Raw genomic sequence first — 26,818 nt, forward strand, 5'->3', positions numbered from 1 at the left:
GCGCCCATGGCAAGCTGGGCTCCTCCTTTCCAGCCCCGAGGCCAGGACAAAGCCCTCCTGGTCCTCCCCCGCCTCCCTCAGGACTCTGAGCCATTAGTGTTTGGGCCCAGCCACGGGAGACCAGGCTCTGTGGCCAGGTCTGCTTCCTGAGCTTGCCTTCCATACCTTACAACCCTCCTGTCCTTGGCTCTCAAATAAGCTAGGGTTAACACCTGTGACAGTGGTTATTATGAATAAAGATTAATTTTTCTGTCTCAGGTATGTCATGCAGTTCTGACTGCCTCTCTTATCTCACATCGCTTTGCTGTAGGGATGACTTGGCGGCCTGGATGAAGTCCGGTCGGTCAGGGATCCATCTCCAGTGGGCTTTGTTGGCTTCATACTGCTTCTTGTAATCCAGCTGTTTTTAACAAGACAAAAACAAGTCACTTCGTTCAGTGGCCTGAATTCACAACCACACACGTGGCACAGAGGGACTCATCTTGCATTTTAACATATAACAAGTCATGGTTCTTTATGCAAGAGAGAGCCCCAATTAAAATTTCTGTACAATGGATGCAACTAGTTGGCCACTCAAGTTGTCCTCTTGTGGGACCCTTTGGCCTCAAAATAGGGGCTAAAATTTTTAAAGGCTCCTGGCGAAACGATTCTTCAAACTCACTCTGCCAGTGCAGTCTAATCATTTTCAGAGTCAAGTACTTTTAATTTCTAACTAAATTCAGACTTTTTAAAAAAGTATTAAACACTTGCAGTATTTATTTCGTGCCAGGCACTTTTCAAAGTGATTATATATATTTATATATATATATATATATATATATATATATATATATATATATATATATATATATATATATATATAAACTCATTTACTCTTTATCACAACTATATGAAATCAGCAGCTGAGGAACTGCCTAGAAGGGCTAAGTAAGCTGCCCAGGTGAGACAGCTAGTGGACAGTGGAGCTGGGTTTCAAACCTGGGCAGCCAGGCATCAGAGGTGCTTGTGGACTTGCTAGACTTGCATCTGAGCTGGAGAACTGGCTGCCTTGGGCTGAATCTGAGGCACAGAAGTGAGTGTCCTTGGGAAGAGCCCTCATCATCAGGCACATTTCTTTCCTCACTCTTTTTCTTTCTCCTTTTTTTGGTCAAGGTATAATTGGTATACAATAAGATAAACATGTTTTATAAGTTAAAAATTGATCCAACTTTTCCCCATTCTATTGTGAAAATTTTCAAATGCATGAGGAGTTGCATGAATCTTACAGAGACTACCCATACGCCCAGCACCTAGATTCTACAATGTACATTTTACTGCATTTGCTTTGTCCCACATCAATCCTGCTACCCGTCCCTCTGTCCATCCTCAGGACACCTGTACGCTACCTGCCAGTCCCTAAAGGCATTTCAGTTTGCTGGCCCTAATAAATGTAAGTTCTCTGTAGCACTTGTAGGCACTAGTTGGGTTTTATAATATTTCATTATATAACCATTTATATATTTTTAAGAAGTCGATACTCATTTAAATGCACAAAAGTGTTCCTGTGGTTGAGGCTTTAAGATGCCCCATCACAAAGAAATGAGTCAGCACAGGGAGATGTGAACAGGAGGAAAGTCTAGGCCAAGTCCTGACAGCACCAAGCAGCTCAAGTGTTCTCTTTTTTTTTTTTCAGGAGAAGTAGGCTCTAGAGTTTGTGGCAGGAGAAGAACATGGAGACCGGAGACACTGTCGAAAATGTAACCTTCATTTCAGAATTAAATCCCCCATTTTTCAGCATCCTAACATGGAGGCTGAGCGGGTATAACATCCATGGGCCGTCCTTGCTCTTCCCACTCTCCTTTGTGAGAACCATGGGCAGCACTTAGAGGTCAGTGTTATCACTCATGCTCTGGGGCCCAACCCCTGATCTGGACTCACTAGAGCTCAATCACCTGAAAAGATGTCAAAAGAGGCCATGTGCCCTACAGAAGCTGATGAACCCCTACTAGGCTTGGGGACGTTTCTGGAACTTACATTGGTGTTGACTTTGTAGGCATCCTTGGCTGCTTTGATATGAACAGCATCAGGCTCAATAGTACAGTTGGACTTAGTTCTCTGGTAAACTTCTTTGTATTTCAGCTGTGGGAGGAAACACAGGTCAATTTTTTTTTTTTTAGAGCAGCCCACAAGTATCTTAAAAAACAAGAAATTAAAACCATAATATAGTACATGATACTCCTTAAGACTGAATCAGTCTGTTGTGAAGAAAGGATGCAGCCATGCAGCTATGTGACACGCACCATCCTGTCTCAGATCTTAAAACCAACTCCCCAGGACACATTGTGTATGTTCACCAGTGTCACCATAGAATTTATGTCCTCTGAGCTTGTGCTGAAAGGGGCAGCTGGACAGCTATCCAAGTGTGTCCTCCTGTCCCCAAATCAGAAACTCCTGAGTTCAGAACATCTTGAAAACTGTTGATGGAAGAGAAGCCTTCCCCCATTGGCTCACCCAGATGGGATCAGGCTTGCCCTCCTTCCATGCCCCTACAGTTGTAGCTGCTATCATGTCGTGTTATAATTATTTATCTGTCTATTCTTTCCATTGAGCTGAATCCCTTGCGGGCAAAGATTGTGTATCATTCATCACCTCATTCCTAGCATCAGGCACTTAGGAACCCAATAAATATTTGATGAATGAATGAACTGATGGATGAATGCTGTTGTCACTACTGTCATTGCTAGAGCCATCGCTGGTAAGTTTGGGCATGTGTGGGTTTGAATGGGAGGAGGAGAAAAGGGAAGGCTTAGCCTCTTTGAGCCCAACTGCTCATTTTTTCATGTCTAGCCTGGAATTTCTAGCTTCACCCACTTTTGCTCCTTTTAAATTTCAGGGCCCTGGGACTCCATCTGGGACTTCTCACTAGTTATTGCGGAAGGATCTTAGGTCTTACTGTGACTGAGTAAAACTGTTCTATGGAAGCCATAGTAGCGCTTACTAAACTTGCCTGATCATAAGAATCACAATTTTCTGTGCTTCACCATAGATGTAGTAAATCAGTAGCTTTAGGGGACTGACTTGGAAATTCATATTTTTCATCAACATCTCAGGTTATTGTTACAATCAGAAATTTAGGGAAATGGATGCAGAATTGCTTCATTTTTCTACACTGAGAGGGAAAGGGCTGCTCCACATAAGGGATCTACCGTATAGATGTTTATGAATACCCAATGTTCATGTTCGAAGTATCAAAATTTATTTTAACATAAAAAAATATAAAAAATATTTTTTAATGAGTTATACATTTCTGCCTTCATAAACAGTGCACTGACGTATTTAGCATTTTTCTTGGCAACTTAGAGTCAATAGTGTGAACCCATTTGTTTAGCTACCAAAGAATTCCTGAGCACCAGACTCAGTCAAGGCTTTGGGGTAGGGATTCCATAGTTGCCTTCATTATTCTTTATGGTGCCCATATAGCCATTAAAATATTTAATCTATTTTTTAACCAATATTATGATAGTTTTCCACCATAGAATCTAGCTATATATATGAAAATATACGAATGTAACTTCTCCTCAAATTCAGAGTATTAGAATTTAATGGCTACCTTTTCCTCTTAGCCAAGACGAAACTTATAGAGTATTAATAGAGTTTATGGCACACTGCATTTTTCAGACTGGTCTGGAAGCTTCTACTCCAGCCTCTTAGAACCCATCCACTCTGCCGTGAGACGGCCAAACCACATGGAAAGGCCACGTACAGGGGCTCTTGTCTATACAATGGCTGAGCTCCCAGCCCAGCCGTGATCGGGTGCCAGCTCTGGGAGTGAGCCTTCCTGCCTGAGCTGCAGCGCGTGGGGTAGAGCATCCACTCAACTGTACCCACTCAGCTCACAGCTCACAGAACTGTGAGCCAAAAAAGCATGACTGCTGTCTCAAACCACTACATTTAGAGTGATTGTTACACAGGAATAGATAAGTGGACCTGGGTTTGTTATATCACATGACAAAGAGGCCAAAGTGAGAGGGGCTGCAAAGCCGTCCTGGTAACTTACATCACTGACTTCATCTTTGACCTTTTGGACATGCAGCAACATGGGCGTGTCGTGGATTGTGGTGTAGCCTCTGGGTCTGGCCTTGTTGTATTCCAACTTATACAGTATCTGAAGGAGATGAAAAGGCAGAAAGAGACAACTTTATGTATCTCAATTGACATTGTAACATAATGTAAACATATAAAGGCAACATTGTTGTTGTTTTCATTGAGTGTATATAAAGGAAAGAGAATTCCATAAACTCAACAGGTGCTTTCATGCTTTCTGCTAAGGCTCCAGTGCCTCTACAGTGGGGTGTCTGCCAATTTGGTTGGAACAATTCTTTACTGTAAAAGAAGAGTCCTGAGCATAGTAGGACACTTATTGTCCCTGCCTCCTTCCCTCTAAATGGCAGTAGAATCTTCCAAACAGGGACTTCCCTGGTGGGGCAGTGGTTAAGAATCTGCCTGCAGATGCAGGCGACACAGGTTAAATCCCTGGTCCAGGAAGATCCCACAAGCCCGTGCGCCACAACTACTGAGCCCATGTGCTGCAACTACTGAAGCCCGTGCGCCTAGAGCCCGTGGTCCACAACAAGAGAAGCCACCGCAGTGAGAAGCCCGTGCACCGCAACAAAGACCTAATGCAGCCAAAAAAAAAAACTTTTCCAAACACTGTGACCATCTAAAATGCCCCTCCACATTTGCAAGTGCCCCCCCAAGGCCAAAAATCCATTCAGTGTTTCTTGTACTTACATCACTAATTTGTTTGTTGACTTTTGTAGTACGCAGGTGTTCTGGAGTATCCACAACTGAGGTAAACTTGTCCTTTGTTTCTTCATAATTTTTCCTGTACTTGATCTAAATTGTAGAGGAGAAGAACAAGTTAACTTGAAGTAGAAGAGAGGGCTTTCAGGGACTCTAGTTTTCCTCTTGAGAGAGTCCCATGGCAGAGTAGGATTGTTATATAAGCCATAGATGTGCGGGATGATGCCATGCTTTCTTAACTGGAAATGTTTATATAAATCTGTATTTGATAGCAACAGTGTAATAGAGTGAGCAAATAATAATAATAATAATAAATATTTTCCATATATTTTACCCATGTGGAAACTGAGGCCCAGAGAGGTTAAGAGTATGAGCTAAGGGCACATATAGAGTGAATCTCAGAGCCAGGACTAGACCCATGTTCTCTGGACTCTGGCAAGTAATGATTCGCTCACAATATGCTACATCGAATATATATGATCTCTTAAGTATGTTTCCATATCAAAGATGAAACAGGTAAAAAAAATGAATACATACAGTTTGAAGTAGTTATTTTTAAAGACATTCATTTTTGAAATTTTCAAGTCATGATTTTTTTTTTTTTTCATGCACATAAGCGGTTTCAAGCAGTACAGACACTGAGAACACAGCAAAATTCCATGCACAACTATCTGATGATCATATCGGGACCAAGGTAAAAGTTCAGGCAAAGAGAATGTTCACAGGAAGACCTCATCCTCCTCATTTCATGTGTTGATCTGATGTCAAACTAAAGTGATAAAACAAGTTGCTAATACAAAAGACTGATTAAAAACTTTCTTTGCGTGTGGGAACAATGGCCTTTTATTAACATCGTATCTGGTAGTTAAGCAATTATCACTGTCTTTTGCTGCTTCAAATTTACCTTCCAACATATGACGGGAAGGTGGTTGGTGTGTGCTTCAGTTGACCTTGTAGGAAGGCAAGGTGATCAGCAGTGCTGTTAACAAGGGTGTGTGAGGACAGATGTGCTGGAAATAACCTAGCAAATTCAGCATCAAACTCAAGAGGGGCCATGAATATGCACAATATTCAAAGAGCTGTGCTGTCATCCTCATCTCTCCAAAATGGTACAGTGTAGTCATTATTGAGCAATGGACACATTAGATGAAAACATTAAATATTCACATCTTTTAAATACTGTCAAATTTACTTAATATCCTCAATCTCTAAGAAATCTACTTCTTTGGGGCAAATATTGAAAAACATAAAGTTATACCAATTTGGAAAAGTTTGAAAAACTTTGAAATAGTCTCAGTTAATATTACTTGGAATTCCAAAAGTGTCAGAAGACGTACAAATGTTGGCTGCTACAGCACCACACTTGGCCACATCCAGAGTTCATTTACAGGGAGTGAATATTTATGCAGCTTTGTCATGTGAAACCAGCTTGGTCAGGGGGCCAGGGAAGGAAATCAGGGAAAGCATAGAAGTGAATGCCCCCAAGGCTTCTAAATCTCTTCTTCGCATCACATCAGACATTACCTGGCTCCACATGTATGTGTTGTAGAGGGCAGTCAACATATCTGGACGCAGAATTTCATTACATCCTTGTTTCAGAAGCATCTTGGCACTAGATTTATATTTTCTCTGTTCATGCAAAGAGCAGTGAAGCACAAAAGAGACTTGTGAAGACGGAAAAGAACATAACTCTATATCCTGATCACCTCTGAGTGAAGAGATGTAGGCACACACACTTTGTGTTCTCACGTGTATGTGTGGGTGAAGACAACCAAATGCATTATAATGCCAAGCAGGGTGACGTGATATTTGCAGTTGACCACCCACAGCCCTTGTGAATGGGGAATAATAGAGCCTGTCCCACCAAAATTGCCTTATAGAAAAGGTGACATCAGTGAAATAGAAAAACACAGTAAGGAGTTCTGTCTTCTTTCCTTCCGTTAATGTGTTTCTTTGTTTCTGCGTTTGCACCTTAATTCGCACTTTACAACTGCAGTTTACACACAGGCCCTCCTGAAGGATGAAGGGTGTGAGGACCCAGCTGTGCATCTCATGTTCACCACAGCACACGTGAGGACACAGAGCATGGACTGGCACACTCAAAGAGCTCGTGGGCTCTTTGGGTGGCTAGACAGATAATTTGGAACAGAACATCCCAATATCATAGGCAGAACCTATGACATCCTTGCAGCAGACGGGACGACATCTCATGAGAAACTTGGAGCACAGTCCTGCTTGGCCGTCCAGGCGGCCCTATCACAGTACCTGACTGATCTGGTCGCCTGCGATCTTAGCCAGCAGATGTCTAGGTTCATCCACTACCAGGTGGTATTTATCTTTCCGCTGCTCATAATCAGCTCTGTATTTTTTCTGCTCAAACATCATATCAAATTATAGCAAGAGTACAACTTCAAGGCTATATACAAATGTCCCAAGATACTTCAGAGAGCCAGAAAAATGTCCTTTCTAGAGGTGGGCTCCCAAAGCATCCAGGGTAATGAAAATAGGGAGGTGAAGAGAATTAAGCAAAGGAAGATGACCTGGAGAAGGCTGGGGCTTGGACTAGATTAGTTATAACATCAAAATTGAAGTACCTTGTACTTAAACATGTTCCATCTTTACATATGATGTCATTAGCAATGTTAAGTTTTATGACATCTTACATTGTATTTAAAATAAGGCACTGACAAGCTACAGGTTTACTACTTTAGGCTGTGAGAGTCAAAAGGTATATTCATGGACACATTCTAATATGCTAGTTAATTTATTTGATTATAAAAGAGACCTGGAAATCCTTCGTGAATTAGAAAAATAGAAACAAAATATATCAAGACTGTCTTCCTAGGAAGCTACCAACAGTAATTCTTCAGAGTCATCCCACCTGGAAATCTACTGAAAATAAACTAAATCAAATTTATAAACAACAAAAACAACAAAAGTTATATATTGAAATAAATATACCATTGGCTACATTTTCATTTTCTGACACATTTTACTAATTTTCTAACATTGTTTTTGAATTTATGTAAATCTGTGGAAAATACAAAGATAGGTAATTAAATGTAAAAACCATCCATACATACATTAATTCATAGCTTGCTTCTTTCATCATTTTAAGCTAAATTTACCTTAAACTATTGCAAAGACAGTTCCAGGAAAAACTGGGTAGAAGGTAAAGGAATATTCTGAGTGCAAATGGACACTTCTCTGCACCAATGTATGAGTCACAGTGGCTATACGTTTGAAGGCGTGAATCACAACTACCCCCTTAGGGCTGCCATTTCTGTGCCTTGGTAAGGGATACTGAGTTAACTTTGAACTTCTGGGTCTTCCAACTCTACACAGAATCCTATACACTCCCTGTTGAAGGGAGTTCAGCTGAGAGTCAACAAAACCTTTACCTCTTTGCTCTCGTCACCCAAAGGGCTGTGCTGCCCTGTGCTAGTGTGAGCAGAGGCCGTGCTGGCTGTGGGGACCTCACTGCAATCCGGACAGCCCCTTCCTTTGTTCTTATTCATGCTTTTGGCAGAGCTCATCAGATAGTGATATTATAAGAGCCTTCCCAATGCGTAATCTTGAATCAACACTAAAATGGCTTTCCTGTCATTTTAGGTATTGGGTTTTAATCAAACCTCATTTATAGACTTCTAAAGGGACGCTAATAGGCTCAATTGGATCAGGTCATACATACCTCATTCATCAATTGAGTTGCAAACTTGAAATGCCTATTGATTGGACAATCAGCAACATACTTGAAATCTGACTTCGTCCTTTCAAATACCTCTTTATACTTATACTAGAGAAAATAGAACATGGTTACTTGATAGCATGCTGTGATTATCTTAAGAATGAGACATGCCATTTATTGTATACAATTGTGATTAATTCATTCATAGAGATGACAAGTAATTACTGAACACACTCTGGCTCCCAAGGCAATGAAGGGTATACCCACCTCAATGTCTTAAAAACTAGCCCCCAAATACATACTTTCATTGAATGGATGTCATATAGATCTATATTCCATATTGGACAAAAATCCAAATCAGTTTCTTCTTTGTTTCAATACTTATAGTGATTATTATTTTACTTTGAATGTATTTCCATGTGCACTCGAAGGCAGTTTTTAGTCCGTTAATTAGAAGTAGTTTTCCAGTAATGAATCAGATAATCATAATATCTTAGAGCAGGGGTATGCTAGCATCTAGACCACTACCTGTTTTTAAATAGCCCCATGAACTAAGAAAAAACTTTTTTATGTAGTACTAAGGGATTGTAACAAAGAATATGTGACAGAATGAATGTGGTCCACAAAGTGTAAACTATTTACTATCTGGAACCTTTCAGAAAAGTTTGCTGCCTTCTATTTTAGAACTCAAAGGAAGCTAATCCAACTGCTTTATTTTGTAAGTAGGAAAATGAGGCCATAAAAACAAAGTTATTTGCTTCAAGTCACACATCAAGTTTGTAGATTAAAATAATCTCACTTTCTATTTGCTTCCATATCAAATCACCCAGAGGCATATTAGGAAATTCTGGAAGAGCCATGAGGAGTTGTACTGAGATGGCCTTTTATCAAATTCAAATGAGTGATGTAAATAAATGATTACTATTGTCAATGAGGCCGATACTAAAATAATTCCTGAGTAGAGTGAATAATGTAGTATATACTCCAACTTTAGGGTCTAGAAGCAAGGATAGGGATGGAAATATGAGAAGCTGTTTCCTCAGTACTAATTCTCTCTGTGGGCACTGGAGTACATTTCATGGACGTGGCCGTTACCCTTGAGTAGATATATACCTTGCTGTAGAGAGTCTTGTTCTTTTCAGCCAGAGTGAAGTCGGGGGTATCAAAGGCATAGCAACCGATGCCTTTAAGCCAGGTCAAATCTTCTTTATATTTTACCTGGGAGAAGAATATCACCAAAGAGTTTTAAGTACCTACCTCCAAATAGCAGTAGGTTAGGATCGATACAAGTAGAACAAATAGAAGGTCTGACCACTAAGGTATATAGAATAATAAAGTATTGAAATAATTATTTAAGAGACATTTCCAATAATACTGATTTCTGCTCACTTTATGGTGTACTGTATTGCATATGGAATTTTTCATTTTAATACCAAGTAAAGCAATTCAAATTTAACAGGCATACTTGCCTAGAGAGTATATCATTAGCTCGGCAGCTGTATTTTCATATAAAGAGCTGAAATTTCTTTCTAAATGAGCATTGTCATGTGTCTTAATTGCTTAATTGTCATGAAGTTGTCTCTTCAGTTGCTCAGAAATAGGTTATCATTTACATGAAGTATATCACTTCCAGTCATGTATTATGATGTAACACATTTAGAAGAAAAATTAGGTTTATAAATTTGAGTATATTTTTCTGTCTCCTGAGTTGAAGCTCACTTATTTAGCAATGAGGTTTATGACTTAAACATCCATACACAAGAGCTAAAATTTAGTCAAGTGTTTAATCAGTTTTTATGCAGTGTTTGATTTCGTTAAGTCATGTGGACATATTAATTTATATGTAAAAATAGAAGATTTCAAGACTCACATCACTGACTGCATCAGTGACTGCTCGATGGTGGAAATGCTCAGGGCGATCAGGAATGGACCTCCAGATTCCCAGCTGGCTCATGTAGTTCTCCTTGTATTTTATCTGTGGTAAAAGCACAAAGACAGCTTTAACGTCTTACCCAAATTTAATGTAAAAAAGTCCATTTGTCTCCAGAGAGTTTTAGGAAAGGGAGGATACTTTTAAAAATTATGGTGGGTTATTGAGCCCAACACAAGTAGAAATATATAGGGGCGTACTTTACTGATGTGGTCTGTGACTGTGCGATGATAAACGATGTCTAGAGCATCCTTCACAGTGTGGTATTTCCCTTTGGTCTTTTGAAATGTTTCTTTATAGCGTAGCTGGAAAGAGGAAAAGCACATGGATTATGAAGAACTACCAAGTTAAATAACTAAGCTCTTTTAACCTTGAACTCTCCTGAGTCTTATCTCTTATGTTTTCCCTTGAATAAATTTGGGAGAGATTAAAAACCTCTTTCACATCCTGGAAGAGAAAAAGGACATTCAGAGAAAACTAAAGAAATCTGCATAAAGTGTGTAGTTTAGTTAATAATAATGTATCAATATTGATTTGTGACAAATGTCCCATGGTATTGTAGGGTGGTAACAACAACGGAAACTGGGTATAGGCTATATGGGAACTCTCTGTACTATCGCTGCAACTTTCCTGTAAATCTAAAACTACTTAAAATAAAAAGTTTATTTAAACGTAAAACAAGCAGACACAAAGCTCATTTGGGAGGAGAAAAAAAAAAAAAAGCATAACTTTGTTGAGCCCAGGACATACTAATGTACATGGAAAAAGGAGAAAGATTTAGTTTCTAACTCCTGGTATTAAAAAGCCTTTTCCATGGAGCAGTCCTAAAATTTTATTTCATTTCAATCTTTATCTTTGTAGTATTTCAAAAGTCAACAGCTCTGACTTTAACCTAAGAGTATCATAGAAGATTCATCTCATCTACACAAAATGAGTACTTCTCTGAGCAGTCTGTTTTCAATCTCGGACGAATCTTTTCTTTTTGGGTAGCTGAGCAAACACATAGTGAAGGAGGCCTTTAACTTTAACTTTGTTTTTCAGATGGGTAATCTAAGATCCTTTAGCTCTCCTTGTGGGGATAGCCACGGTAGATAGGCTGAATTTAATGCCACATACCAGCTGGACTATTTCAAAGGTTAGAGTTACCAGTATTGGTACTGACAAAGCCCTGGGGATAGGGCTGTCCAGTGGCGTATAATGAGCTCCAGGGGCCAATTTCACTGTGTGGACATCCCTGAGAAGTGGTGATGCAGAGCAAGCTTGGTTCAAATTAATATTCGACAGTAACCTTGAAGTGATAAAGATGGGGATGTCACAAGAAGACAAAAACTATCCTAGCAAATAGATTTTGAGGGTAGCATATAATTTTTTCAGCTTATATTTTAAGCAAACTGGCATGGTCTTCTTCCAACTAGCAGACTCCTTTTAGCTGCAACTGAAAATTTCTGACAAAATTATGGAACTAAGATATTGTTCCAATTTGCTGTACACTTTCACAATTCTGCTTAGGGATTACTGTAACCACTTAAGATGCTTGAAATCCTAGAGCTATGTTGCTAAGTTGAGGGTGAGGGGGTTGCTTGAGCTTTTGGCTGGGTTAAGTCCCAACCAGTCCTCCAGAGATCCTGGTTCTGGTAATAGGTGCAATGCATTCATAATTGGGCTCTGGGACACAAAACTGGTAAGGACTGGCCATCTAACCCAGTTGATTCATTTCATATCTTCATTAACAGATAATCTCATTACCGTTGAAAGGCACTCTGTCCTTGATCACGTGGTATGGGAAATGAAAGTCTGTCCCTCTGAATTCTAACAAATATGTCATTCACATGATTTAGGCGATCAAGAGAAGAGAGGAACAAACATTTCCTGAGTGTCAACTAAGAGCCCTGCACTGTGCTAGAAACGTGTATCTGTTATCTTGTTTAGTCTAATTTAATTATCACAATTCTTATCCTCATTTCACATATAAGAAAAGAGGCTCAGAAGAATTAGGTAAATTATATGGAGTCATACAGCAGGCAAATCACAGCATCGGGATTTTGAAACCGTGTTTGGCTGTTTCCAAGAACAACATTTTATGGATAAGCAACATCGAGTATCCCTAGGAAATGCCACCAAAGAATTAGAAGAAAGGGTCATATTTTTGCTTGGAAGAGCAATGAGAAAAGCAGTAGGTTTTCAGCATCTCTCAGCATTATTCTTAGCGACTTTGCCAAATGGTATTGTTTGTGCCTGTTTGTTTGGCTTTTGTGTTTTTGTTTCTTTCCTGATCTGTATTGTGGGCCAGGACTTTGAATTATGGATATGACTGTAATATCTTATGCTTCTTAGGTGTTTCCACTTCAGCTGCCCCATCACAATGAAGAAAGAAGGGAGGGATGCATACATCACTGGCATTCCAGTAAGCCTTCTTGGCTCTGATGAGGATTGGCGTGTCTGGAACTGGAGTGTACTTGTCCTTCATCTTTTCGTATTGAATTTTGTACTTTTTCTAAGAAATAAAGATGGAAGAGAGAGAAATTTAAGTTCAAGTGTTTTCATCCCTCCCAATTCACAACCATGGAACAGATCCAGCCTAGGGAGACACTGGATCATGCTCGTTAAGGGAATAGCTCTGCCTTCTGTTTCTTGATGCTGTTGAGCACAACTTATAGAAATGAGCTCTCTGATCAGAGGCAGCAGGTGAAGGTTTTTTTTTAATTAATTAAATTTATTTACTTATTTTTATCTTGGCCACGCTGCATGTCTTATGGGATCTCAGTTCATCACCAGGGATTGAACCCAGGACATGGCAGTGAACGAATCCTAACCACTAGACCACCAGGGAACTCCCAAGCAGGTGAAGGTTTTAACAAAGGATTTGTTTCTTTAGCCCAGTGCCTGGGTGCTGAATTCCCAACTTACCTCACTGACCATGTCCTTCACGTCTTTAGCATGCTTCAAGGCTGTGGTCTGGTTTCCAGCATGATGATGTGGTCTCTCTTTGGTGGCAAGTTCAACATACAGATACTAAATGATAATAGGCACAACATTATAAATCAACTATACTCCAATAAAAATTAAAAACAAAGAATAGGGATCAGATGTTACAGAGATAAAACACCCCTTATTTAGTATTCAGTCCTCTTTACTCATTTCTAACCCTAAGATGGGAGGGCAGTGTCTACTTGTTACTGTCCTGATTTTTTGTTGTTGTTGTTGTTATGTGTGTTTCTGTTTATTTGTTTCTCCATCTGTCTCACATTAGGAAACACATATACGCGCTCCAGTCATCTAACATTCCTGCTGCTGAGTATGGTCTAGTCTAAATCCACGTGATAAAAAATGCTGATAGAAGAATGAGAGGATTCTGATAGTCTTCAACATATTTTTTTTTTCATTTTTGCCTGAATGCATGAATTGTGGTTTCATTTATCTGTGGACAAAATATAGGTCCTGTGGAATGAATTAAAAAATTTATTTTCACCACCTGGAATCCACAGACCACTCACCCAATGACTAAAGTTGTATGGAACTTAGAAAAGAAGACATGGCATTACCTGCTCATGTAAAACATACCATAGTGAAGACGGCCGCAAAGAAAACAGCTTCTTGAAGTTAAAGGGCATGAGGCTGCATCAGGACGACCAAGTGTGAGGGTCTGCCACTGACAGGACTGGTCAGGCACACAGAACCACCCCCTGTGGCAGGTTTATGAATCTTCATGTGTGAATGTTACCTGGCTCTGAAGCTTCTGCCCTCGCTTGGCTCTTATAAGATCAGGAGTATCAGGAACTGAAGTGAAGATTGACTTCTGCTTCTTGCCTGCAGCTTTGTACACCAGCTGGACATAAAACAGTCATAACCATCATTTCTGCTTCATTGACACATTCTATGCTCTGCAGATGCCTTTATTGCTTACTTCAGAGAAAAAGCAGGGCCTCTCCCACTGCAGCAATCTCAGTTTCTGTCCGATAAACCAATACATTTTTTAAACCTCCTTAGCCTTCCTTTTCTTTTTTTCCTTGTATCAAAATTAGAGACATTCTGCAGCCTGTCCAAGTTCCAAGCCACCTGCTGTGTTCTTGTTCCCTTCTCACCTGTCCCTTCTAGGAACCTGTTCTAGCAGTTACCCTCTGCCTCTCTATATCTTCAACCCTCTCGATGTTCCAGCCCTCTCCCTTCTGCAAACAGACCCAAGTCCCTCCCTTCATTAAGCCTTTTCCAAGTTCTGCCAATGGCCTTTTCCCTTTCTTTCACAACCAAGCAAACTATGTGTTTTGCCTTTTTCTCTCTTTTGATTAATTTCACAAGGCAATAGTTTGGCTTCCACCCAACCACTCCAATTAAGTGAATTTCATTAAGACTACCACAAACAATTACAATTGCTACATCCTAGAATGCTTTTCTGCAGGGACTGTAACTGCTCAGCAATTTCATTCCTGAACTCTGTTCTCTGCCTTCCATTCCCCCATTCTCCCCTAGGGGGCCTCCCATCTTTCTAGGCACTCCTCAGCTTCCTTCTATGGTTCTGCGCTCCCCAAAGGCTGCTATTAGCTAGAGTTAAGGGTTGGCCCCTTTTACCCTATACATTCTCCTTGGGTAACCTCATCTCTACCCAGGACCTCAACCATCAATTTGAGATTGATGGTTTTCAAATTTTGTTAAATGGCTCCTTGATATCCTAGTCATGCAGGCCAGAAACTTGGGGAGTCATCCTAGACCCCTTCTCCCTCATTCCCACATCAAAATGGTCATGAACCCTGGGCTCCTAACTTTGTGATACTCCTTAAATCTGACCTTCTTCTCCTTTCCCACTGCCATGGCCCTAGTTCAGCCTCCTGTATTGTTTCTTTCTACACATCCTTAAGAGCCTCTAAACCACCTTCCCAAATCCTCTATTGGACACTTCACATGGCTTACCCATCTTTCACAAGCCCAAGAAAGAGATTTTCTTAGAGTTCAGATCTAATTAGATGTTAATGCTCAGATCTATCCTGCTCAGAAATAATTCACCAATGACTTTTCATCAAGTCCAAGATCACTAATATATCACCCATGAGTCTTCATAACCTGGCTTCTTCTATCCTATGTCTCCAGTCTCATTTCCCAACAGTCTTCCACACTCCCCATGTGATATTTGAAACTAGTCCCAGTTTCTAGAACTCATTATGGCCAATTTCACATACTGTGCCTTCTACCTAGAATTTTCTTCCCACTCTTATGTGCCTGAGAACTCCTGGAGTCCATACTGTCTCGATCATTCCTATAGGATATCATTTATCATATTGATGTCTGTTTCTTCCCAGAGATTATGAGCCCATGGAATGCAGGAGCTCAGTTTTATCATTCTTTTATCACCTCATATTTAGATAGAAGATCTGAAAAACAGTAGTCCTCTAATAAATATTGAGGATATTTAATATAATGAGGTAAATGAGAAAGTCTAAATGGATAACAAATAAATCCTAATCATGGATAAAAATGCTGGTTGAACAGATAAAACGTAGGAAATAAATAATATGTATATACACATGTATGTACGTGTCCATTTCTTTACATCTAAACTATATACAAGTGCAAGGTGAAACAAAATACAGCTCATCTGCTTAGGGCTGTTTTTGGTGTTACCAATGAAAGAAAGGAGATAAACAAAACAGAAATGTACTGTTTCTCCCAGGCTAAATTTTTGAATAAATCAAATCGACAAAATCATAGAATTTTATGGCTAAAAGAAGCCCAAATCATTACCTAGTCCAATTCTCTAGCTCAGGAAATTAGGGTGTTAAAGTTGTGAATTAGAAAAAGTCACACAACAAATTGGAAGTAAATCTGGAACTAAGACCCACCTCTCTCATGCCATTTCTACGATTCCCTTTGAAGTGTATTTCCCCTGTACTTAGGTATGCATTGTTTATACTCCTTGGGACAACGTCTCTGCTTCCTAGTACTACAGATATATACATGTCAAGAATCTGCACAATTTAAAGACAAGTCAAAAGTCAATAACTTGAACTTTTGGCCATCAAACTTTTTACTAAGCCAGTGTTTCCCAAACTCACCTGATCCTAAAATCCCCTTAGTAAGAACAGATTTGCAGGCTCTACCCTGGACCTTCTGAATCCAGGGTAGTAGCTCAAATCAGTATTTTCTCAAGCTCAGGTCATTCTACAGTGAGGCAAATGTGAGAGAAATTGCACTACTAAAAAATATCTATTTTTCTTCCTCAATGTTGTTGCATAATATGCACAAAATCCCAATAGGAATTGGGAAGAAGAGAAATTAAAGTTTTAGATAATTCTGAACCCAGACAGCTGAGAGAAGTAAGGGTATTTCAAAAGATGCCAATAAGCACTTTAAGTTATCAAACAATTTTTAATTATTTAATTATTGGCTGGAGGAGAGATGTGATACTTTAAAGCAGTGGTTTCCAACACTGCCTGAATATTAGAATCATCTGTGAGGCAGCTAAAAATATGCAGATGTCCAGACATAGAGAATCTAGTGTGGGGCTTGAGGTTGGAGCCCACTCAAGGGTAGTTTTAAAATATTTCAGAGATGATTCTGATACTTAGCCAGCGTGGAGAGGCACCTTTACTGAGAAGAAACCCCATACGCATTCCTATCTGAGTGCTAGCACTGGTTGAAATAACAGAGGGAAGTGCTCAGGAAAGCAAATGTACTCAATGTAGCATTTGTAAAAGCTGAAGAATGAATCATCCTCTGCCCTGGCTCACTTCAAGTGTAGGAGGCTGCACATCCTCTCCACTGAGGACAACGCTTGATTTGCCAAGGCTTCTTTAAGTCTAAGGACATAAGTGATCCCTAAACAGCAGCCATCAGAGTTATTAAGAATGGGGAGTCAATGAAGTGGCCTGACAGCTTTATGGAGTCTGTTAAATGAGGCCACAAGACAAACTGAGTTGAATGAGAATGGCCCACTGACCTATAGTACGAGCAACCATTTACATTTGTGGGATGCCCTTACCTTTAGAAAGCACGTTTCGTCCTTGGCAAACACGGACATCTGTTATGGCCAAAGCACTATAGGATACACATCTAAATAAGATGGGGGGCCAACCCTCAAGGGACCAACATAGGTGAGAGGATCAGATCTATGCACAACTAATGGCAATAAATCAGGAGCCTGGGTGCCAGGTAGGGCAGATGAGAATGAAACTAAGTTGTTTGGAATTTCCTGAGTGGGCAGCAGAGCAGAGAGCCATTGAAAAACTTTTCAAATTGCACTGCCATGATTAGGGTTCCGGACAGCAGGAGTTAATGAGAGAGAAATTTTTGAAATAAATTCAGTTTGGAGACAATAGTGTAAGACAGAAGGACTCTCTAATCTATAAAATCATGTAAACTCTCAGCTGTCCTAGTCATAGGTAGGGCAAGTATCAATAGCCTCATCTTATTAAAGAGGGACAAAATAAGTTAATTGAGGCAAAGTGAGGTCAACTGACTTGTTTAGACAGGGTGGCCACTCTGTAAATAAAGGCAGAAGGGAGATTTTGGTCCAATATAATTACCTAAAAAAAGATCGCTAGAGGAAGGAGGCCCTTGTGGTGACAGGTTTACTTACTTCACTCAGATGTGTCTTCAATTCCTGCACTTTTCTGTATTCTGGAGTGTCAAGCACCACTTTGTATTTGTCTCGCATCTTCCTTGCATTATCGGTGTATAGGTAATTAGACTTAAAAAAACAATGGAAATACAAGTTGATTAATAACTTCAGGAATTGCATGTCATGGTCACATGTTGTCTTTCAAACGGCTGGCATGTGCAAGCCACACTGACCCTCCCTGTGTCCTGGAGGTCTTCCCAAGCAGGACCAAAAACAACCGTCATTTAACTAAGCTCATTACCTTTTTTAGGCAGCACAGATCATCTTGAGTGGGTCATGACTTGCTCAGTGAGTTAATGGCAAATTTCCCCTTAACAGAAGCTACAGACAAAGATTCCTTCTGCCCAGCTTTGTGAAGCTGTGCAGGAGGAGCTGCGTGTTGGGACGGTGTGCACTCACCCAGAGCTTCCGCAGGTGCCGGGAGCGGACCATGTCAGGAGTGTCATACAGGAAGCAGCCCAGTCCCCTCAGGATCTGCAAATCTTCTTTGTATTTAATCTGTGTCACAAACATAGAAATACAGCTGGTCATGAGCAAATATAAATCAAGAACAAATAAGACAGAGCAGTGATACTTTTTTAGTGATGGATCTTTCACTTTGGTTCAACACATCCACCCTGTACTCTGAGTTTGCTTGAACTCAAATAAGTCATAGGTTTAAAAAAAAATTTTTTTAACTTATTTATTGATTTATTTTTGGTTGCATTGGGTCTTTGTTGCTGCACTCAGGCTTTCTCTAGTTGCGGCGAGCAGGGGCTACTCTTTGTTGCAGTGTGTGGGCTTCTCATTGTGGTGGCTTCTCTTGTTGTGGAGCATGGGCTCTAGGCATGCGGGCTTCAGTAGTTGTGGCACATGGGCTCAGTAGTTGTGGTTCAGGGGCTCTAGAGTGCAGGCTCAGTAGTTGTGACGCATGGGCTTAGTTGCTCTGCGGCATGTGGGATCTTCCCAGACCAAGGCTCGAACCCGAGTCCCCTGCATTGGCAGGCGGATTCTTAACCACTGCACCACCAGGGAAATCCCATAGGTTTTTAAAATTCAAATTGCTAACCCTGAACTGAGAAGAGGATATGGCTATTATTTTATTATTATATGGATGAAAAATACCATAGATTAAATGGAGTGGTATTTTATGAGAAGTAAACATTCAAGGAGAAAAAAAAAATTTCAGCAGGAAGTAGCTAAAGTGGGTGGGAGCAGGGGTGAGTAGGAGAAAGATACTAAACATGACCTGGACAGAGGCCACTTGGAGTGAGGAGTTGGTAATAATTTGGTGTTGAATGTAGAATGGTGGTCAGCCATTCTTGTATCTCCCAAGTGGTCCTCTTACTACTATTTCCATAGCTGGAGAAATGTGGGGTCCTGCTTCCACACTGCTTTACCTCCAAGTTCTACACTCAGTTTAGAAGTTTACTCAATGCAAAAGGCTGCTCAAAGACTGGTTGGCTTACACGCTGAGAGCAAGCCTGCCTCTTGGTAAGAGTATTCCAGAAAGACCCATATGAGATGCTTACATCACTGGTGATGTCTCCCACGTAGCGGCAATGGAGCACTTGGGGTGTGTATGGCAGAGAGATCATGTGGCCTTGCATCTTGAAGAAGTCTGATTTGTAAATCAACTACAGGGAAAAAAATGCCCATAAACACATAAATTAGAGACCGAATGGTTGACATTCATCCCTGGGTTCCATGGCCTCCCCCCTCTCCTAAGAAAATACCCACTTCGCTGACAGCCTCTTGTGTCTTCCTGACTTGGCGGATTTCAGGCGTGTCGGGAGTTGTGTGGATCTTGTCTTTTAGTTTGTGGTACAACTGTCGATACAGTCTCTACATTGGAGGGAAAACCATTCCAGATGGTTAGTGTAGGATGATGAGGGCATCTATACACTAATCAACAATCAAATATTGTACATATTTAAAGAGCCATGAGAAGTGAGATTAAGGATACAGAAAATGATTGAAATTAGAAAAAATAGAAAGTGATATTTATTTTGTTTGGGTGAAGAATTTTGAGCACAGTCTTTCCACTTTCTATCAGATGGTTGGATAGTAGGGTTAGATATTCAGACCAATAGTTTATGTAGAAAACCAGGTTCATGAGTCAGACTAACATGCAACCTTACTAAAGATTTTTGAATACAAATGTCAAAAGAAGGAATTAATTTGCATTATAATCTATGGATGGGGTGGGTCTCTACAATGGCATTACCAAAATAAAGGAAACATTGCCACAGGATATCAGTATCAAAATGGTGACAAAAAGGATCTCCTTATTCCTTGCTGATGTGTAAGTTTATAGCTGAAATATAATGAATTCTTAATGCATTTCAAACAAAGCCATGGTCTTTGAAACTCCTCCACAGAATTAACATTTACAGTACCTCGCTGGTAACGTTGTTGACCCTTCGGACATTGACAAATGGGACGTCATTGGGTCCAAGGGTATACCCATTTGCCTTCATGTGTTCATAAACTTCTTTGTACTTGAACTGCAGAAGCAAAGTGAGAATGAGATCACTGATGGGTGAACAGAGAGTAAGCGTCACATTTCTCAAATGGAAAAGGGCTGTCGCTTTCATTTGAAAATTACTCTCTAAGCATTAAGTATGAAAAAAAGTCATTGACAAAATTTTTGTAATAATCTGAGTCTTGAAAATTATTTGTTGGCTAATAAAGCCAGGTCCAGAAAGGAATACAACTCAGGGTTGTCTAGATTAAATCTGTTTGTAAGTAGGTATGCAAAATGCAAGAAAAACCTGTATTTTTAGTCCCAATATGGCTAGGAAATTAAGAAAGTGCAAAGCAGAAACAAGAGACTAATTGTAAGACTGATGGATGAATGGCCTTATAGACCATTTAAAAAATGATGTTAGATGATTAAATCTGTGACTCTGCTTTGGAAACCATATTACTGTGGGACTTTGCTGGTCGGTCAGCAGGTTTGATTCCCAGGACTCTGGAGGGCAATGTGGAATGAAGAGCTCATTCTTCAGCTGATGGTTGGTTTGTGGGTATGACCTGAAGGCCAGAGTCACTGGGATAGCCTACGCTTCTTCAGGCCTTATTCACCAAGTCCGAACCTGACACTAGTGGGAAAGGTTGGTATCAGAGCTAATGCCTGGGCAATGCTCTCAGGTAGTGAGAGTCTAACTATCCCTCTGAGATTTCTATGAAATGGGCACAGAGGGTAAGTAGTGAGGCACGTATCAGAGCCTTTCCTTTCAAAGGAACACGCGGGGATGTTGTATCTTCTGCAATGAAATGTTGCAGAAGGAAGACAACATTATTGCTACACAGCAGTAGTGCATGTATGAAGTTGCATTTCCAGTAGATGGCTTGGGATAGTTCAGGATGCTTCTGTGCTAAGGCCAAAAGAAGTAGAGGCATCATGGCAGCCATGATCCCTGAGCCAAGGTAACTGAGTGATGCAGATACAACACCATGAAAATCCTACGCTAACCCACTGGGCTATCCAGGCACTGCCGAATTGCAGGAGCAGCACCCCTAGAAAACACACTGTCTCCCCTTCCCTGCTCCCATCATTGTATCATGTTGAAACTTCAGGGTGTGATTAGGGGGATGAGAATAGAATATTAACAAATATAAGCGTCCCCCTTCCCACTTTAAGCCCCATCTTAATGAAGAGGAGACCACTCACATAGCTGCTCATGTATCGGGTGCCCTTGGTGTGTTTGAAGTGAGGGGTGTCAACCGGAAGCCTATATCCAGTGGGCAGGGAGTGCAGGCCAGGTCTTCGGTACAGATTCTGCCGGGATAAAGAAGAGCAGGTTAAATGAGAGCTACATCAAATGACTGATCTAAGTTAAACAAGTCAGATCCAGGTTTTCAATTTGATACTTAGTGTACTTACACTCACTGAATTGATTTCAAGAAGAAATTAACTAAATTCTAAGAGTCAAGCAATGAATCAAATTACTCTTAACATATTGCTTTCAAAAAAAGAGCAATGAGTGAAGGGGTTTATAGAAAATAATTCTTCTGTGTTTCTAAATATATGCCTGGTTGACTGCATGGCAACCAGCAAGAATTTGGGAAAAGTAAATAGGCAGCTAGTGCCAACTCTGTGGTTAACCCTACCCTTAGCTGATATTCAAGCCATCACCAATCCCCGAGATAGTCGTAATTATAAGATGCATCTTTGGAAGCCCCCAGGGCCCCATAAATACAGTGTCTTGGTCTTAGGCTGTCAGGTCAGGAGGCTCTTATTCCTGGCAGAAGGAGGAAAGGAGTTTCTATCTGTGATTTGAAATAGTCTGTCTCTCAGGGAGCTAAAGGAGTAAGAATAGTATTTAAAATATTAAAAACCAAATTACTTTTAACATTCAGTATAGGATAGTAGCATTAAAGGTGAGACCAAAGTAGCACCACCAGATAACAAAGAACAGGGATATTAAATACATGAGTGGAATCTAGTTTCCTTCTCTTCTGAATTCCAACAGCAATTTCTAGCTTTATCTCTTATTGTATTGAATAAATAGTCTTTTATGATTATATGCCTTGTCTTTGTCATCTTGTCTTGGATTTTAAGCTTTTTGAGAGCAGAGATAGTAGACTGACCCTGTTCTATGTAACTTCTCTTCAAGCATTGCTCCAAAAATGCCCACTGCTTGCTCTCAGCCAAGAGGGAAGACAAGCAGTGCACTGTTTTTTGTTTTGTTTTGTTTAGCTCATGTGAATGAAACAGCCTTTACAATGTACAAGGTCAGGATGTAAATTGTAAAGGCTGAGGATGCCCAAGCCAAGGCCACTTCTACAGAGGCCTGGCCCTCGTCAGCTGAGTCCTGGATTTCTCTGGGCACTCTGTCCAGGTCTCATTTCTCACCTCACTCTGGAGCTTGTGTGCATGAAGGGCCCGGTCCAGATCCAGAGTTTTTGTGGTTGGAGCCACTTTGCCTCTGACGCTGTGCACGTAGTCATGGTGGTAGACGGCCTGGGTGCAGAGAGAAGCAGAGTAAGCTGAGTGGACTACGGCAGCAGGGTTAGAAAGAAGCAAAGTAAACACAAACCCAAGTCTCCTATTATAAAAAATAATAGCCTGCTCCCCTTTGCCTTGGGAACTCTATCTCATATACTGTGCTTTGTCCACCAGGACCACAGCCCGGGTATGGACCCCACACTGAAAAATCAGTGGAAGAGTCGGCTCAGGCATAAGAAGAGGAAGAGTGGGCATTTTACCACTACCTATTCCAAAAGAATAAGTTTTCACGTCCTGACTCATTGGTGGGATTTAATATTTGCTTATTAACCTTTGGGGTTAATAAAAAAAAATGGGCAGCCTGCTCTGTGTCACTGTGCCATTACAGGGGGTGCTTCCTATCCACTTTCTAGTCATCCGCATAAGGATGCTGAGGCTCGGGGGATTAAGAGCTTCTCTCAAGCCTCACCGATTATGCGTGGTAGAGGCCACATCTGTAACTGCAGAGACCTTCCCCTCCTCATCTTACCATAGTGAGCACTAATGTATTAGAAGGCTGATACTACGAGGCATAAACCGTTGTTTACAACACAAGGATACAAAAGCAACCTTGGAAGCTCTAAAACACCATGGATTTCATAGATTTGGATTACTTACAAGGCCACCCCAGGAAACCGATGGAACATATCAGGTTTTAGGAAATAAGAGCAGACTCTTAAGTACTTTCTAAGGCACCAACTCTGGTTTCCCATTGAGAAAAGGCCTGGCCTTGCCCTACTTTGGTTTTTCCCACTTCTGCTGGAGCAGTGGCCCTGTCTTTACTCTCCCAGCAGTAACTTTCCCAGTGGGCGCTTACGTCACTTAGTTGTTTCCCACTTTGGACAGCCTGAACATAGATGGGAGTGTCAGTGACCAACTTGTAGTTATTCCTTGTTTTCTGCGCGTGAGCTTTGTACTTGATCTGCCGAAAGGAAGAAAATAAGCCGGTGTTAGACCATTCATTATATTAGAAATTGCTGGTTTTCACAGAGGGTTTGGTTGCTTTTAACTCATGGTATTTACATACATTAGCCCTTATTCAACAGACTAACATGCACTTGAATTTTATAACAATCAGCGTAATCAATGCTTACAGTCACATGGATCTTTTTGAGTCTTCTAGGAGGCTTGACAACTGCTTTCCTAGGAATGTTTAAGCTTTCTTACTGAAATCTTGATTACAGTATGATTTTGCCTAGCTAATCCTCTTTACAAATAGACCTTGTCTATAGCATCAAAGACTCCTAACAAATGAGCTTTTTCTCATAATGAGGATTATGTGTGCATTAATATATCCAAAATAGTTCAGAAGGTGGTGAGAAGAGCCAGGGGTCCCTTCTCCATCAGAGGACAAGGGGAAGGCTCATCTGCATTGTTTGCACTCTTGAGAAATGGGTGCTCTGCTCCTCAGCATCTTCTTCCAGCTCAGCCATCCTCAACACCACTTGAGACGCAGCTGGGTGTGACAATGTCTATACTTTACATACTCTCCCCTTGACGCTAGACTACACAGAGAAGGAAACATACTTTAAAGAGCTAAAAAAACAAAAAACAAGGCAAACTCACATCATCGCGTAGATTGTAAGCATGCTTGGCGTGGAGAATCTCAGGAGTGTCCCAGACGTAGCAACCAGTGCCTTTCAGCCAGTTGAGATCATCCTTGTACACAATCTAGGGGATTGCATCAGATGGAGGGGGTCAGAAAAAGAAAACTTTACTGTAACTTTAACACCAAAGACATGGACACCCTCCGGACCCAGGATGACCTTTTGGAATGAAAAGCAAGACATTATGCCCTGAGGCCCTGGGTGTCCTGGAGACATCGGCATAGAGAGCCCTGCTTCCAGGGATGGCTCCGAATCCCTGACAGAGCTATGGGTGTACAGAAAAGCGATACTGGAAGAGGGCTGAGCTGAAGAACCAGGTGAAGAACCAGTGAGTCAGTCTCTCTTCAGGGTGGGCGTATGGGCCTGGGGAGGGGAGATCTTCATAAGCAATGGGCTTACATTGCTGATCTCGTCTGTGACCTTCCTGACGTGACTGTTGACTTGCAAGTCGGGGTGGCAGGTCCACTCGTGGAGGTGAAGGCGGTAATCGATCTCGCTGACTTTCTTCTGAGAATCCTTAGCGGTAACCATCTCTACCATGTCGGGCACCATGTGGATTTTCATCTTGTTCTTCTCATAAACGGATCTGTAAAGGCGCTGTGAAGATAACGTAACATGCCAGTTACACAGGGAATTACGCAAGGAATCATGGCGATACGTGCCTTTCTTAGACACCAGAGAGGTCAGGGGAACCAATTTACAGCAGTCGGTTGGGGGCAGGGTGGGGACTGGAAGTTTCTGACACTTTCTACAGATTCATGGCGGTGGGGGAAGCAGTATGGGCTGAAAGAACACTTAGCTTCCTCACACGTGCATGGTCAACGCCATACGCGTTGTTGAACAGAACATGTTCTGATTTATAGTTCGTGGCTCCGTTAGTTGACTTTTGAAGCCAGCCTTTGGGGTCACTTACATCGATGTTAAACTTGCCAACTCGGAGGCACCGTGCTGTGTTCAGATCATCTTCAACACTTTTGGGTAAAGTATAAAGAGCTTTGAACTTTTCATATTCTTCCCGATATTTGCTCTATAGAGAGAAAATACAAAGGAAGAAACACAGTTTTGAAGAGTAATCGATCTGGATTGTTAAAAACGCATGAGACTTAACAGAAGGACCCGACTCTAAGATGGGCCACCTTGGGGTCAGCACTTCTCTGAGCTTGTTTCCTTGTCCGTGCCCACAGGCAGAGGTGGCACAGTGCCTGCCTCCAGATTACCTGAGGATTAGAGCAGACTGTGTGTAAACGTTCTTTAGGTACCGGTTTTAAAACCCCTGTACCAATACTGGTACTTCTACTGTTACCACAACTACTTTTAAAGATTATGTAATTTTTAAATGATCTCTTTTGTGATATTGGTTTTGTTTTTCTTAACTATAAGTGAAAGATAAAAAATGTACTCAGGAATTTCTTTGTTTTTTAATAACTGACAAGCCTGATGCTTAAGAGACTCAATCCTTGAATTTCAGTTTCTACAAGGTTTTCCAAAAATACAGTGCAACTAACTTCTGTGGGAAAACCAGCGTCTAGTTCTTAAGCCATATTGCCTATTAATTAATGCTTCATGATTTCATGAATTAGGAAGTAAGGCCCTTACAGAGGCTAAGATCCAATCTCCTAGCACATGATAAAATAACAATTCTCTCACAACTCAGAGACCCACATTTCAGTAAAAAGAAAGGAAAGATGGGAGTATATATGTATATATATACAGAACTCCAGTAAAGCCCTTCACTGACTGGAAACTAAACAAAATTCCCATCAGAATTTTCCGTAACATTAGTTCACATACTCCTTACATCTAAGCTATTCTTCAATTATAAAGAAGATAGTATTCTGTGACTTTTTTCATGACTAAAGGAAGAAGTTTTTGCTGAACTTTCTGAATCCTATCTACAAAAATTCTCTTCCCAAATGAAAAGCTTGCTCCTTTGGGCTAGTCTGTTTGCAATCTTCCAAATAGAGTTGGTTCTGGGAAAAATCATACAGATTTAATTTTTCCTCTGGGTAAAAATTAAATTAATTCCATATATTGTCTAACAAAGTCTTTTTCTAAACTATGACTCCCTAGGCCCATTAAACAGTAGTGAAATCAGTTTCCTGGGTCATTAGCATTTAAGGGAAGAGAATAGAATTGAAAGATCAGGATGCACTGCCTTTAGTGTAGCGATAAGTACTCTTCTGTAAAATGCTTATATCAGAAGGCACTCACAAAAACTTCAGGTGTGTGT

General features: G+C 40.7%; 1 protein-coding gene across 1 annotated transcript in view; it reads right to left on the minus strand.

Moving 5' to 3' along the window:
• NEB (nebulin) overlaps nucleotides 1-26,818 on the minus strand; it is a 229,620-nt gene that overhangs the window by 34,786 nt on the left and 168,016 nt on the right. Inside the window, exons 113-136 of the mRNA XM_061183866.1 lie at nucleotides 25,502-25,615; nucleotides 24,988-25,185; nucleotides 24,548-24,652; nucleotides 23,799-23,903; nucleotides 22,850-22,957; nucleotides 21,665-21,772; nucleotides 20,388-20,495; nucleotides 19,729-19,833; nucleotides 19,521-19,625; nucleotides 18,409-18,507; nucleotides 17,968-18,078; nucleotides 14,122-14,226; nucleotides 13,308-13,412; nucleotides 12,790-12,894; nucleotides 10,601-10,705; nucleotides 10,341-10,445; nucleotides 9,584-9,688; nucleotides 8,474-8,578; nucleotides 7,048-7,152; nucleotides 6,307-6,411; nucleotides 4,771-4,875; nucleotides 4,037-4,144; nucleotides 2,014-2,118; nucleotides 296-400 (exon numbers count right to left, since the gene is read on the minus strand). Of these exons, the coding sequence (XP_061039849.1) occupies nucleotides 296-400; nucleotides 2,014-2,118; nucleotides 4,037-4,144; nucleotides 4,771-4,875; nucleotides 6,307-6,411; nucleotides 7,048-7,152; nucleotides 8,474-8,578; nucleotides 9,584-9,688; nucleotides 10,341-10,445; nucleotides 10,601-10,705; nucleotides 12,790-12,894; nucleotides 13,308-13,412; nucleotides 14,122-14,226; nucleotides 17,968-18,078; nucleotides 18,409-18,507; nucleotides 19,521-19,625; nucleotides 19,729-19,833; nucleotides 20,388-20,495; nucleotides 21,665-21,772; nucleotides 22,850-22,957; nucleotides 23,799-23,903; nucleotides 24,548-24,652; nucleotides 24,988-25,185; nucleotides 25,502-25,615 (2,634 nt within the window). The remainder of the gene's footprint in view (nucleotides 1-295; nucleotides 401-2,013; nucleotides 2,119-4,036; nucleotides 4,145-4,770; nucleotides 4,876-6,306; nucleotides 6,412-7,047; nucleotides 7,153-8,473; nucleotides 8,579-9,583; nucleotides 9,689-10,340; nucleotides 10,446-10,600; nucleotides 10,706-12,789; nucleotides 12,895-13,307; nucleotides 13,413-14,121; nucleotides 14,227-17,967; nucleotides 18,079-18,408; nucleotides 18,508-19,520; nucleotides 19,626-19,728; nucleotides 19,834-20,387; nucleotides 20,496-21,664; nucleotides 21,773-22,849; nucleotides 22,958-23,798; nucleotides 23,904-24,547; nucleotides 24,653-24,987; nucleotides 25,186-25,501; nucleotides 25,616-26,818) is intronic.

The sequence above is a fragment of the Eubalaena glacialis genome, chromosome 1 (assembly GCF_028564815.1).
Source record: "Eubalaena glacialis isolate mEubGla1 chromosome 1, mEubGla1.1.hap2.+ XY, whole genome shotgun sequence".
NCBI lineage: Eukaryota > Metazoa > Chordata > Mammalia > Artiodactyla > Balaenidae > Eubalaena > Eubalaena glacialis.